At 40.9% G+C, this 15695-nt stretch overlaps 1 protein-coding gene across 1 annotated transcript in view; it reads left to right on the forward strand.

Moving 5' to 3' along the window:
* The first annotated feature begins 1404 nt into the window (after nt 1-1404).
* The window catches only part of DRD3 (dopamine receptor D3), a 39242-nt gene continuing 24951 nt past the window's right edge, over nt 1405-15695 (forward strand). Inside the window, exon 1 of the mRNA XM_048492309.1 lies at nt 1405-1626. Within this exon, the coding sequence (XP_048348266.1) occupies nt 1592-1626 (35 nt within the window). The 5' untranslated portion in view covers nt 1405-1591. The remainder of the gene's footprint in view (nt 1627-15695) is intronic.

The raw sequence follows: 15695 nt of genomic DNA on the forward strand, positions 1-15695 counted from the left end.
AAAGCCAAAGACTTTAAACTAACAGTGTGAAGTTAGATTTTTGACAATAGTGTGTCATTGTGATCTGAACTTCAGATGTGTAAAATGTATATGTTTGCTAATACGTTTGCTCAATGTTTCTATCATAAAAATATTTTATCGATTACTCTACATCAGTGTTCTCCAACCTTTTTGATGACATGGTACCCTTGACCTCACTCTTCATATCTCACGGTACCCCTACCATCCTCCCCCACCTTTCCCTCCCAGTTCCCCTGCTTGCCACCCCCCTACCTTCTCCTCCTAGGGTGAAGGGAAGCACAGGGGGGTGGGGGGAAGTGGCTGCTGACCTTGCGGCAGACCCTGCCCCCTGGACCAGCTCCATATCCTTGCTGGTGCTGGTGGGAGACACCACAAAAGTGAGGGGGGCCGGCAGCATTGCCAGGGTACCCCTGGGACATGCTCACAGCACCCCAGGGTACCATGGAATCCTGGTTGGGAATCGCTGCTCTACATGTTAAATTTCCAGTATGGGTATTTGTTAGGCTTTGTGGCTCTATCCAAATTGGGGGGGGGGGTGTCTGAATCTGCCACTGGAGGCAGTGCAGGCCTACACTGGTGGATTTGCCTCCCCGGGGCACTTGCCCTGGCAGAGAAGTGGATCTGCTAGCTGGTGGCCACTGTGACCCACCAAAACTCCAGTGCCTCCATTGTCTATGCCGGCATCACTGGGGCATTCTAGAGCTGTGGCCAGGGGAACATAGCCAACATTAGTTGGCTCCCACCCATGCTTTGGTGCTGAAAACACCAGTACCCAGCTCCAAGACTTATGCCATCTTCTTGGTGGTGCAAGTCCACGGGAGCCCTACGGAGGGCTTTTCAGCAGCAGGGTGTTTTGTTTGCCTTCTTGGCTTCCCACACTATCAGAAACCCCTTTGAAAACAGTGGGGCAGGACAGCTGCAGTGCTGTGCCTGGGCACCTGGTCATTTGGATGGGACTGATGGTAAGTAAGCTCACTTACTTTTAAAGTACCATGGGAAATAAACTGAGTCCTCCATGAAAGAATGAAGGACTTATTCAGCACTGATTAGACTTTAGACCCATCACTAGATTCAAGCCTGAGATTGCTAGCAAGGCTGTGGTCCCAAGAAGTCTGTGAAACCTCATTTTTTGTTCTTTGCTGTAGCTGTTTTTTTCCCTCCCAGGTAAACTTAAGGTTTGATTGTGTATTCTGCATTGCATTCTAGCTAATGGATTTTAAAACTGTCAACACATCGATAAGGGGAATAAGACAAAAGAAAATAGCTGTTCAGCTATCAAAATATCTGAGATACATAGACTAGCAGGGAACACCAGCAGTATGTGAGAGAGGCTGGTAAAGTTAGGAAAGGCAGAGAAACAGACAGAGAGGTGATGATGTAGAACTAGAATACGAGGAGGGAAAAAAGAGACAGAAGAACAGCGGCTTATTTGATCAGCACCAAGGACAGAGGCACCAGGCAGCTGGTCAGCTGTAGCTTATAAAGTGCCTCACCAAGCCATTTGAGAAACCTCTGGATAAAAAATCAGATCCAAGCAACATATCATGTTGTGAAGGAGAGCTTCAAAAGTATGAGCCACCGTCTTCACCTTGAAGGCAAATGCAGGTGATTTGTTGTTCTGCTTCTCACAGAGTTGGTATGTCTTGGAAAGGATAAAGTTTGGGTTCCTCAGGGTATATAGCTTCAGGACTACCTGCATTTAATATGTTCTGAATAAGACTGACAAAGGTAAGTCACTGATTTCCTTTTTTGCATTTTAGTTCTGCCTGAGATTGTCTGCTTTTAATTTATGATCTCTGCAAATCCTATAAAAATAGCCTGTAAGAAAACAAATTATGGGTTTAACACAACACATGAAGATCACAAGCTACCCAACCCTTGTCATCTGGAGGGGAGGGCGGCAGTAAACCAAGGGTCATGTCTTCCTTGATATTTATCCTTTCCTAATCTAGGGAAAACAGGTCTTTTAAATGACTTCTACTTTCTGAAATAGAAAGGGTAACATAAATTGATTCTTTTCACTTCCTAGAGCTGTCAGAGTATCTCAGGTAACGTTGAGGCATTTTTCTGTGAATTCTTAATTTCACTGCAATCCTAATGTACTGTAAAAGGCTGTTCTGTTTGCAACTACTTTCTATATTAAAAGGACAACCATCTAAGCAGAAAGATTACCCCTTGTCCCAATGAAGAAAATCTGTTTGAAATAAGAGAGTTGTGCCTTGGCTTATTTAAAGGCATTTGAAGGAATCTTGTATCTCAGAAATGCACTCATGAGATATTATGGTCACTAGGCACCGTTAGAACAAAATGGACATCTCTGTGTGTATCCATACCTGCCTTTCAAGCAGCATATAGATTTTGGTGCTCATATATTTCTTTTTAATTGTGCTAATATTTCCATTTCTATTTTTTGCCCTTGACATAAGGATGAAACTCTTATCTTTGAAGTGGGGAAAAGAAAGTAGAAAGATAGATAGGTAATTTGAAGATATACAGGCAAGCTGGAGTTGTAAAAAAGGGAGAAATTGGTGAAACACTGAGAATGATGTGATGGGTGAATGTTGGTGGGAAAGAGAATAGAGAAGATAAAACAAAGAGATAGAAGGATCAGTAGCCCCAAATGATTCTGTTAATAGCCTTTTTTGGGACCAATAGCATTGTAGAGTAGTGAGCTTTTAAATTGCACACTTTAGTTGAAGAATTGTTATTAGCATCTCAAAAGCTCCGTGACTTAAGAGTACAATGATCCAACAAAAAGCACATTTGGAATCATTTTAGTTCCTCTTGGCCTACTTCTGTAGCCTGATTTAGGCACTGTTAGCTGGGACAGTGATTGCATCCATTGTCAGTAGTTGTTCATAATGCCAAGTGCAATTACTGTGAAGCACACTAGGCGTACAGCAATTCAATGAATAGAATATCATAATACAGAAATGTTGAGACTTGCAAACATTGAGGATAACTGGAAAGTTGGATGCAGGGACACACTTCAGGTAGAAAGGCAAGCAAACTAAAGTCATTGCACTAAGAATTTAACTTCTGTGGGTTGTTTCATTGTGCTACATCTAACAGCCATTTCAGTGACAGAACAGGTGAAACCCAACATCCCCAAAGACCCGTCACTGAATATTAGGCTGAGGTCATGCTGCTTCATCCTCCAGTTTTTAATTTAAGTATATTGTAAAGAGTATAAATATTTGCAATGTCGAGCAATAACTAACATTTGTGGAATAGCCATTACAATCCAAATATCACAACCTGAATTTCTGTATCTTCTCCAATGTGACATTTTTCATTGGGGTTGGTTCACACATTCAAGAGTGAGTTGTCACCTGGCAAGATACTAAGTGATGTATACGCATGCCTGTCCTTAGAACTTCAGAACTATAAAGACTCGGAAGGTCATGCCTGCCAGTTTATTACAGTGAGCTGGGGTCCTTAATATCAAAGTCATCACCACAGGTTAGAATGTATCATACAAAATAAATAAATAAAACGACCCACACTGCATTGAGAAATTCACTGTAGATAATACGAGTAAGCAGTATGCTGTAAACCACGTCGGTGAAGGACAACGCATTCAGCTGTATTTCTGTATGTTATTTGAAACACTGAGCAATCTGGCATTTGTTGAATGCTATTATTTATAGAAGTAATCCTGGAAGGAACACCCCACCAATCAATACAAACATTTACTCTGAGTTTTATCTTGTAAGAAGGCTAGCAGGGACTTCTCTTCATGGCCACTAGCATTAATGTGCTCTAAGTTGCCATCCCTCTGTTACATGACCAAAGAAGGTGCTGGTATCCAGTTAATCAGGATATTTGCAGGCTCTACGATTTTCAGCTATCAGGAATGTGTGAGTTCATCTCTACAGCGGTGCCCCTGCAAGTCCTGCCCAGGAAAGAGAAGTCTCGGCAGCTTGACACTCATGCTTCAAGTTTTCAGCCCAGGGGACACAATGTGCAAAAGATTTCTATCACTTCTTCCTTCCCACCAAAAAGGAACTAACCACTAGATGTGTGGTGTGTTTTATATCCAGACTCACGACTCCCTTGTTTTCTGTCTTTAGATGTGGAAGGTATGTTTGTGTGACATATTTGGCAAAGAGCCTCAGTGAAGGGATTCTATTTGAAATATATCCCATCCTTAAAAGGGAAGGTATTTTAATGTCTCTAATTATCCCAAGAACAGGAAAAGGACAAGCACCAGCAGGTTAAACCTCTTGCACAGTTTGCAGTTTGTGTGTTTCATTCGTATCCTGGAAGGCTACATGATAAGAAGAAGACTTATTCTTTGGGGTCTGACTTGAATTTATGTAGCAAGACTCCAATCAGAATGACCATAGATGCCTTAATAACTTAAAAAAATACATTGATCCCTTTATGGGCACATAAGGACCTCATTCCTGGGCTTATATTTTGAAACTTCCCAGGAAGAGCCAAATTATAATCTCCATAGTAGCCTTAATAATGGGGACACTAATTCCTTTATGGACAGATTATAAGAAGGATATTCATTTGTTTGCTTGTGTGTTGCAGTTGCCCAGAATTAGACCAATTTCCAACAAAAGGGATGTTAACCCAGTGATGAGGAAGTGGAAGTTCAGGATACATGTATGCCAAGCATCTGCTTCATTTTAGATCTTGTTCTTTATGTATGTTGTATGTTCTCATGGCTATACTGTTAGTGCAAGAGAGAAATCCAAGAATATAAAGCAGTTAAAATTATTGTTGCAGACTAATGGCTATTTACACGTGGGTATGTTGCTCCAAGTTCAGTGTTGTTTATGGTTACTGCAATGTGCCTGACAACCAGGAAGGTTTGGGGGTGAGGATATGGGAGGCATGATGTTGACTAACTACATTGATACATCACCTGTAGGAAAAAACCTGCACATGACATAGTGTAGCTAGGAATTGGCAGAAACTCTGTAATTCTGCCATAGGGTATCCTGCAATTCCTGGACACCCACGTCATAGCTGGGTTTTCCTTGGAAATGACATAGTGATGTAGATGATAATTTTTTTAAAAAAAATATTTCCCATTGTAAGGGTCTGGTCCTCCACTCAGTAATAAGACTCAAGGTAGGTTCAAAAGTTTTATTCTGAACTGTGTAAGCCCATTGGCCAGATAGCCGAAACTAGCTTTTGGCTCTCTGGCCCCCAGTATATACTCAAAGGTTACAGTTTGACTCATCCCAGAATTCCCCCCATCCTTGCATTCCCATAATGTCAGCATTTGAAAAGACAGTGAGAAAGAAACACTGTTTTTGGGACATGCAGGTTAGTCCCTCAGGAAAGACAGATAAAGGGAACCAATAGGCACTATTGCTAGTTACTCGCGAACAATGAGAAAGAGGCCCCAGGGCCTTGGGCGATGGAAATGCATGGGCCAGCTGCAGAGGGCTGTGGACGTGTGAACTGCCAGGCCAAGGATGGCGCAGGCCAGACACCCATCACCACTCAGAGCAGCTAGGGCTGCCAGCAAGCTATTGGCTGGCCAAAAAACCTCTAGAAGACCATTGGAAGCCCTAATGCTATTAGAAAGTGTGTTTAGCATTCTGGTACATTCATGGACGTCTCAGGGTTTTAATAGTTTTTCTCTGATGTTTTCCAAACTGACTTTCCTGTAAAGCTTTCAAGAAAGATCACTGCAAAGCCTGGATTCTTGCTGTCTGGGTGAGCAAGTTTGGAATCTCCCAATCTCACCCACACAGCAGCCATTTTACTTGTCCCTGTACCCAAAGTGGCCATTTTTTCCCACCACCACCAGGTTTTAATTTTTTTAATTAGCAATTGATATTGTTTATTTTTATAATGTACATTAGGCTGTCTGAATTCCAGTTCCAGCTTTCTTTCTTTTCTTTTCTTTTTTTAAATTATGCCTGTAGCCTGTTTTGATGCTGAGATATTAGGGAAAGGCATTTGTTTGCAACAAAAGGGAATAGAAACTTATGTTTTAAAAAAGAATGATGGATGGGAATTCAGATAATCTGATACACAGATTGTTAGATCGTTATAATTATATCCAATTACATTTCTTTAAAAAATCTGAAAAGCCCTGGTGGCATGTAGAAGGGAGAATGGACTGGGGCAGGGAAATTAACTTGTCATACCTCATCACTGAAAATACACAACCCTGCCCCCATGTTGAAAACACCAAGGTTGCTACTAAATTTCATAAATGCTCAGAATTCAGCATCAAATTCAGAATGCTGGTTAAAGTGAACCCAAAACAAAACTGTGGAGTGGTCTTGCTTCCATTTTGAACGGCATAAAGTCATGTTAGACCTGTCATAAGTCTGCAAAAAAAGTACAGCAGCTCAAAAGACCTTGAGGCCCTGGTATCTACCATTTAATATGTGCTACAGCCTAGAAGCCTCTTCATATGCTGTGACCCAAATAGGTAGGACTGGCCATTTCTTGGTGAAGGCAGAGTTTTGTGAAGGAATGAAAAGAGCTCAGTTGAAGACATGCTAATCTGTGCAGACTGTGAGACAAGCATGTGCGATGAAGTACATCAATGAATGCTCCCAAGCATGAATGGGGTTCTTCTGGATAAACACATACAGTAAATACAGTTCAACTTTTTGTTGTCAGACTATAGGTCTATCAAGGTCAGTATTGTCTACATGGCAAGCTGTAGCTGTAGAGGCTCTTTCCTATCCCTTGCTACCTGAGGCTTTTAGCAGGAAGTGCTAATGACTGACTTTCTGCATGCCACTAAGCAACTACCCATCCCTATTATCTATAAGGATACAGGCAGGCCAAGCAGAAAAAGTCCAATCTGTGTTTTTAGACAACATAGTGCAATTTTAATTAGCATTTGCCATGCTCTATTAATTAGCATTTGCCATAGTCTTTGAGCTAGATTAATCTGACAGAAAAACCAGTGGACTCTGAAAAGAACCAGTTCTCACTGACAGTTCTACAGAATTCTCATCCATACTTCTAGAGTAATGGTTCGCAACCTGGGTTATGCATAGCCGCAGAGGTACTCACCACAGTGTTTGGGGGTATGCTAAAAATTGCATAATGAGTTTCCTAATATGGGGTACAGTTTTAGAAAAAATGGTTTGCCAAGGGGTACACAAGTGAAAAAAAAAAGGTTCTCAGGGAAAATTATTACATAGATTTTTCATGAGTGGTTTTACACATCACTGAAAGTATTCAAAGCTTTAGAGAATGACCAGGAATTGATTTGGAGTTAGAGATTTCAAGCACTCTACAGTGTATCTCCGATTGAATCTGAAGAGTTCAGTGGTGCAAAAATTATGCCTTCTTCTTATGAATGCTAATAATCAAGTTGTATTAGATATTCATCTGAGCTTCAGCTCAAATTCTCTCATGAGAAAGCAGCAGATTGTCCATCTGCCCACTAGTTTGGGTCAGTACAGAGTTTGTTACTATGGTATCTTGCCTAGAGTAGACTGTTAAAAATCTGAAGAATAGACTGAACTCCATATTTACTGGTTGTGGTGGGTTTTCAGGGGCTGTGTGGCCATGGTCTGGTAGATCTTGTTCCTAACGTTTCGCCTGCATCTGTGGCTGGCATCTTCAGAGGTGTATCACAGAGGGAAGTCTGTTACACAACATGCCTAGTGAGAAGGGAATGTTTAATATTTACTATTTATAAGCATGATGGTTTTGCTATAGAAATGTAATGACACCATTTTTAATAAAAGCAATAAGACCATGTTATGATGCAATGGTACAAGAAGTTGATTCAATAAAGTATGGCCCTGTTCGCTGCACTACTTGTATTATACATCTTATCTGTTTGCCATGTGTATTTTCTTCCACTCACTGTATTATTATCTAGATAATATCTAGATTATCTAGATAATTAGTCCATTAGCCACTTACAGATCAACGAAGATTTCAGGGCATAAGCTTTCAAGAGTCAAGGCTCTGTTCATTAGATACAGGTAGGAACGGAGATTCCTGAGTTCTTACATGCCAGTTAGAAGATGGGAGAGGTGTTGCCAAAAATGGAGTTAGGATGCAAAAGTATGATGCAAAATGTAATCAGCTTGATTAGAACAGGGGAGAATGATTAAGGGCAGAAAATCAGCATCTGTAGTGAGATAAGAATCCTATGTCTCTTTTCAGCTCTGGGGGGCTCTGAATGAACTCAAATTCAGAAATCACATGTTGTAATATCCCTTTCAAGCATCTAGTTTGTGGATTTCTACTCTTAGGTCAGCAATGGAACATCCTAGAAAATGTAAATGTTCTCCTTCTGGGTTTTTTAACTTTGTGGAGTTTGATGTGAGATTTAGGCCCATTTATCCTGTTGTGTTGGTTTTAAAAGAAATTGCGTGCAGTAATGACAAGATAATTCTTATTTGTTGGAATAGAAATGGCCGCAGTCCGGTTTATTAATAACAATAACTGTAGGAAGCTGGGCGAGCATAAACAGGACACATCCTGGCCACCAGGCAGTGTACTGCTGAACCTGGCCTCAGTCAGCCTCAAGCTGACACCTCCTGGCCCTTCGGGCAGCAAACCACTGAACCCGGCACCGTCCCCCATGGGGATTGGGACAGGAGGTTTCTAGATGCTACTTGGGCGCCTACCCACTTGTGACACCCCCTCTTGCCAGGAGTAGCAAGCTCAAGACAGGACCAAGGCCTGCACCCTCAAGCCCTCCACTATCCCTAGACCTCTTATTGAGGCCCCCGCCGCGGGAAGGTCTGGCATGCAAGCCTGCCTACCCGATTAGGATGTGCCCCTATGCCCCCAAAAACCGCCCAGACTGCAACAAAAGCATAACATTAAATAACATACATAATACTGCCACATCTCTTAGGGAGGGAGGGTGGGTCTGCTTGCTCGCAGCCTCGTGAAGAGGCCGAGCCAAGCTAGGCACTGGCTTATATAGCCTGCCCAGCTCCCTTGCCACATGATGATTCCCTCCGAGGCATAAGGGGAAGGAGAGCAGCCGCTCGATCCTCCCCTGCTGCAACGGCGCCCCGGGTGAGTCCGGGTGCGCTTTTTGGTGTGCCACCTGTTTTGAGGTGCAACTTGTACTCTGGGCAAGGGGCTAGTGTTAGTGTAACCTCAGCTTGTGGGTTCTGTGGGGCAGTACTTGGAAGGAGTTGCAAAGAACCAAATTTAAACAAAACAGTTTACTTTACTTAACAAATAACACTTTTAAAACATTTAACATTTATACTTTGCAGTCCTGTTAAGTTTGCATTTTCAAGTCCTTATTTACAGTCTACTGATATTGCCAAGTCCAATTCTTCTTTGCTGGTGGTTGGTTTTGAAGACTTCTGAGGGAAGCTTGGTGAATGGGCTTCGATGAAGGTTCCCAGAAAACTCACCATTTACATACACAAAAACCTGAAACAATAAATTCTAACATTTACAATATAGCAAAAATAAGCTCCCTTCCCACTAGTTCCCACAACATTGCAGTTACAGCCAACAAGGTTAGGGCTTAATAAAATCAATCAAGGTCCCAGCCTGTGGTAGTCTGCTTCCTCCAACCTCATGTTCTGCAGCATTCTGCTTCATTTCAGACTCCACCCCTTTCTAGGTCATCCCATTCCTGACACAGGGGTTACATTCTCTACTAAAATTCTATGCGTCTGACAGTATTTACAATTAACTCTTGAAATGATTGAACAATGACATATTACAGTAGGAGTGTTGACTCCAATTAACCTCATTGAAAATTCAGAACATAATCAGCTAACTTAGTAGGCTGGGTTTCACAACTCTTTCTTGGTCCTAGGGGTAGGTTACTCATTCCCAGAGATCCCTGTGCTGGTCAAGGACCACATTTGGTAAATCTGACAGCACAACCTTGTCTTTCAGCAATATTTTCTTACAAGAGTTTCCGACTGCAGTAACCTCATTGGAAGGGCTTGGTGTGAATTCCCTTGCCATGGGATTGGGGAGTCTGAAAGAGAGTTAGTGTGGATGCACAATCTTCTCCTACTGAGTTCACATCAGCTAACTTTGTCTCGTCCTACCACTAATAGGACTCTCCTGGACTGTCCAAATCACTCATATCCTCAGAGGAGGAAATAAAACCACATGGTCTCAACATATCCCGGTGCAGAGTTCGAACAACCTTTACCATCTTCTGATTGGACTCTGTAAACAGGAAGGGTTCATCAGGTTGCTCCCGAGCTACTATGCACAACAGGTTCCCATCGGTCAGCTAATTTCTGCATTCCACGGGGGCTTAAGTTCTGAACTAGCACTCTGTCTCCTGTTGAAATAGTTGATTTGATGACTTTCCTATCCCATCTTCGTTTTGTTGGCTTGCTGATGCTTTTGCCACTTTCCTGGTGGCAGATCATATGCATAACGAAGCCTGCGTTTTAAGTCTCTTACATATTCTTGATGAGTTACTTCTGTTTGCTCAATAGAGCTTTATCGAAAACACAAATCAATTGGTAGTAATGGTTGTCTTCCAAACATTAAAAAAAAAAATAAGGAGAGATTCTCCAGTAGTATCATTTTTGGTACAATTATAAGCATGAACTAATGGTTTTATGTACTCTCAATTAGATTTCTTATTTACCTCTAATGTGCCCAACATGTCTAAAGTACGATTGAACCTCTCAACAGGGTTTCCTCTTGAGTGATATGGTGTTGTATGGGACTTAGTTCTACAATTTTACTCAGTTCTGTAACCAGTTCGACTCAAGAAGCTGCTCCTTGATCACTGTGGAATCTTCTAGGAAATCCATAATGGCATATAAAATTTTCCCCAGAAGTTGTAGCTACTGTTCTTGCAGTCTGATCTCGAGAGTGGGGTATGCTTGTGCATATTTGGTAAAAATGATCAGTAACTACTAAAATATTTTAGTGCCATTACATCAGGTTCAAGGATTAAAAATCTATACAGACTAACTAACTCTAAAAGGAGCATATGTTTTTTTATGTTAACTAATTCAGCTGCTCTTTCTACTCTAGCTTTTCTCTTCATGCGGCGTTCACAATTGCAGCACTTCTGTTCTATAGCTTGCCATTTCAGGCCAGAAAGAATCTATCCTAGCCAATTCCAAAGTTCTTTCAATTCCAAAATGACCCATTTCATCATGAATGCCTTCCAGAGCTCTCTTCCGATGAGTGTAAGGATCTAAGTTGCTCTACATCTTCTCTTTTAAGTTTGAACCTTCCGATATAGAACTCATTTGACAGAGAAAAAAGGGTTAGGCCACTCTCTCTCCAAGTACAGTCTAGTTTCATACTCCTCTTTTCTTTCATCCCAGGTGGGTTTTATGCCTTCTCTCCAAAAAGTGTATTATTCTAGCTATATATTTTCCTTCTTTGCAACTTCTTCCAGTCAGGAAACTTCGTCATTTTGATCAGAAGGATTTAATATGACATCCTTCATTTGCAAATTCTTCTGGAATACTGTCCTCAAGAGTGAGTAAGGTCTCAATATAACTGTGGTCCACTTCATTACATCTTGGCACTACTGGATGTTTGGTAGTACTACTATGAACTTGGATAACTGCCTTACAGACTTAGCATCCCATGACTTTAGTGCATTAGGATCATGTTGAATCTTTAGGAGCATTTTAGAATTCTTTCTAGTTGTTTATCTCGGCTTCCTCATCCTCGGTAGGCTCTTCATGTCTCCTAGAAAGTGAGTCAGCATCTATATTAGCTTTCAGATCATCGGAGCTATTTCAAAATTATATAAAGATAATGCTGACACCCACACTCTGCCCTGCAGCATCTAATTTGGCAGAGGTTAGAACATAAGTCAGTGGGTTGTTATCAGTCGTACCTTGAACTCTGATCCATGTACAAAAAAATCATGGAACTTGTCACAAACTGCCCATTTTAATGCCAAAAACTCAATTTGTGCACTGGATAATTGCGTTCTTTCGGCTTAAACCTCTACTGGCATGTCGTTGACACGGAGACAGTTATTTTGCACTTGGTATAGGGCTGCACCTAATCCTGTGAGACTAGCATCCATTATGCAATATATATGGCAACTTCAGTCTGCAAATCCCAATACTGGTGCTGAATGGCTTTAACTTTTTAAAGGTCTCCAGAGGCCTCTTGACTACATCCCATTTGTCTTTGAGAGACTGGTTCCTTTATTTTACTTCCTCTAGAACCCTGCCTGCTAATGAATTTAATGGCTTATGGCGGCTGAATATCTGACACAAACCTCCTATAATATCAAACCCAAGAAATCTTTGAAGTTCACTGAGGTTTGCAGAGCGCCGACCAGTGGTAATGGCATCTGTCTTTTCATGTCTGGCTCTGTCCAGGAAGCTGATATGATGTGACCTAAATATTTCACTGATGATTGAAATAGTTTACATTTAGAAGGGCCAACTTTAATCCATATGTCTGAGAGTCTTTGCAAAACCTTGAGAGGCGTTCTTAGTGCTCTTCTTTAGTTGCAGAGAATATGATCAAATCATCAAAAGGCAATAGTTTCAGTAAGGTTTAAGCCTTGCATCACATTTTCCATCATTACGTTGAAGGTTGAAGGGCATTTGTTAACCCTTGGGGGCATCATCTTGAACACCAATTACCAAATGGGGTGGTAAATGCTGTCTTTTGGAAATCTCTTTGGTCCATTGGCACCTGATAATATCCCTTTTAAAATCTAAGACAGAGAACCACTGTGATCATAAGTAAAGCAAAATTTCTTCTATTCTTGGCAGAGGGTAAGCATCCTTTTCTGTTAAAGTGTTTAGTTTCCTATAGTCCACTACTGCATCCTAAGGCCCCATTTTCTTCCTTACCAATACTATTGAGTGCATATGGACTGTTGGTTCTTCAATTACCTAGTGTAGCCAACTCCACTCAAATGTTGCCGTGAGTCTTCAAAATCTGAAGGCAAAACTTCGCTAGTTCTATACTCTCTCTAAAAGGGCACATCACTTTTAAATAAATTTTGTAGGCAACACACAGAAACTCTCCAAAGGTCTAAATCATGCATTGCAAAGACCCTTGGTGTTTCATGATGCTATCGTTATTGAAATTCTTTCTACTGTTCTGGCTGACTTAATGCTGAAGCTTCAAGATTTAAACTGGGAATTCATTTCCATTTATATTTGTGAGGTCCAAACCTGACAGGGCTGGAAGCTCTTGTCCATTCTACTTCGAAGCTTTAGCAACGCTACTGTATGAGGCTTCAATACAATATCCTTTTGTCAAATTCTTGACACAGACCCTATTCTCATATTTGATACCATAGGTTTTACTATTTGTGGAAAGATGGATAGCCTCCTGGTCCAGCTGCCACTTCTGGGTCTTCTAAAGGACTGTTGTTCCCTGTTTTCTGTGGTGAAGTTTGCAACACACCTGTCACTGTCATGCACTTCCTGCTGGGACATGTCACCCAGGCCTTCACCTACAGCCATACTTCACTTCCTCTTCCCACTTCACCCTTCTTCCTTTGTGTCTCTAAATAATAGCTGCAAGCTAACCAACTTGATATATGGCAAGTCTTTTGGTAGTTGCAAAACTGATCCCATCTGAATCAATATTGGCATAGTCACATCTTAATACATTGAGTACCAATGATGGCTGAAACTTGTTGATTCATGCGTTGGTCTGGGCAAACTAGAGCTAAAATTTCATTTCTCTTCTATGCCTTCAGTATTAATTGGAATGCAATTCTAGAAATATAAATCCCAAATAGGGCACTGTCTGACCTCCTGCTCCTTCTATATCAATAAATCCTAATAGGCTGCAGTTCACGATGAGATAAGTGGGCTTTATAAAGGTCTCTGATGCATGTCACTTGTGAACCTGTATCTATTAAAACAGCAGCATTTCACTCCATCCAAATATCATGCAGTCATAGAATACCAGGTCCTATCAAACCTTGCAATAGTTTCTTTCCACCCATACCTATAGTCTGCCAGCTTTCCAGATGCCCACTGACTTGCTATGCTGTTTTTAGATGGTCCATCTAAACAAGTTTTTTCTTGGTTACCAACTGTATTTAGTGTAATATTTGATGAACCAATTCTGGATTTGGCTGATTGGACACATTCACATGTTTAACATGACCTCTTTTAATCCACAGTTAAAGCACCATATCTTACTGGGGTCTTTAGAGGCTACCATTCTCCTTTCTCTCAGACCCTGGGAGAACTGAGGAGAAACTTTGAATTGCTACAATCCCTTGCTTGATGAAGGGTAGTCTTCAATTTAGCCACCTCCTCCTCTCAGATTGTAAGTATTTAGATTTCCAGTCTATCTCTTTGTTAGTACCCATTCTCTTTTCAGTCTTTTTTCTGTATTTTTATCAAATAGTCCCACAATTTTATTTTGAAGGCTTTCCCTTTTCCCTCTCATCTCTCTTGGCTTCAGTTTCTCTTTCTTTTCCCTGTTTACTAGAGATTTCTTTCTCTAAGGATCTCTACTGCATGAAGGAGAGCAACATATTGACCTTCTTTTTAGTTCACTACTGCACTCTATGTTCCTTTATTTTGAGGGCTGTTAACAATGCTTCATGCCAGCATCCCCTAAAGAATTGTTCCTGAACATAGAACTTAAGCTCTTCTATCAGCAATCCCCCTTCTTCTAATATTTCCATAGCCAGAGCATGCAACCGGTTTAAATATGCTAGAGTAGGGGGGGGTTCATTAATGTTAACTGATATGTCTCTCCTATAAAACTTAGCTTTCAATTCAGAAACTGAGACAATATTGCCATATGCAATTTCCAAAAAATAGCAAAACATTGTTTTGCAGACGCATCCTTTCCTGCTCCCAAAGCTATGGGCAATGCAGGAGGCAGCAAGCTCTCTATAATTTTCCTTCTTTTAATATTTTCAGGAACACTGTCATCTGCAATTAATTCTCTCTTTGCATGAACTCACTCAAACTGAATATTCTATTTTCTGCTGGTTTAGGTAAAATACCAGAATATGTTTTTTTTTAATTGCAACTTCAGGTCTACTGCTGGAAACTTAGATGTACTGGCCTTTTGCAAAACTCTTTCCAGCAGCTGTTGCAATCCAGAGGATGAGTTTGCAAAAGGGAAGAGGTTGCAACTGGAATCCTTCATTCATGTAACTGCCAAACAGTGTTCCTTTTTTTTCTCCCTGTGCACAGGTTTTGCTTCTTCCCAATTAACTGTTGCAAACTCTGCATCAATAGGGATTACATCCCATGTTCCCTTGCAATTTACAGTTTATACATTGGTTGACTATCTTGCAAACAGAATTATGTGTTTCAAATTCACACAGCAACATCTCTTTCCCTCTGCCCTTTATCCTGTGCATTTTAGCAATTGCACCATAATTTTCCACAGTATGTTGAATATCCTCATTAACATCCTCTTTGAACTTATGTCACACTTAACAAGACAGTTTTATGGGGATCAAACCCCAACTTTTGCACACTTCCATTGCAAGCAATTTATATTTGCAATCTCACTTCCCAAGCCCCACGCTGGTTGAAGCCAATTTGTAACCTCAGCTTGTGGGTTTCTGTGGGGCAGTACTTGGAAAGGGAGTTGCAAAGAACCAAATTTCAACAAAACAGTTTACATTTTACTTAACAAATAACACTTTTAAAACATTTAACATTTACACTTTGCAGTCCTGTTAAGTTTGCATTTTCAAGTCCTTATTTACAGTCTACTGATATTGCCAAGTCCAATTCTTCTTTGCTGGTGGTTGGTTTTGAAGACTTCTGAGGCTTGGTGAATGGGCTCAAGAT

Source organism: Sphaerodactylus townsendi, linkage group LG04, assembly GCF_021028975.2.
Source record: "Sphaerodactylus townsendi isolate TG3544 linkage group LG04, MPM_Stown_v2.3, whole genome shotgun sequence".
NCBI classification, from domain to species: domain Eukaryota; kingdom Metazoa; phylum Chordata; class Lepidosauria; order Squamata; family Sphaerodactylidae; genus Sphaerodactylus; species Sphaerodactylus townsendi.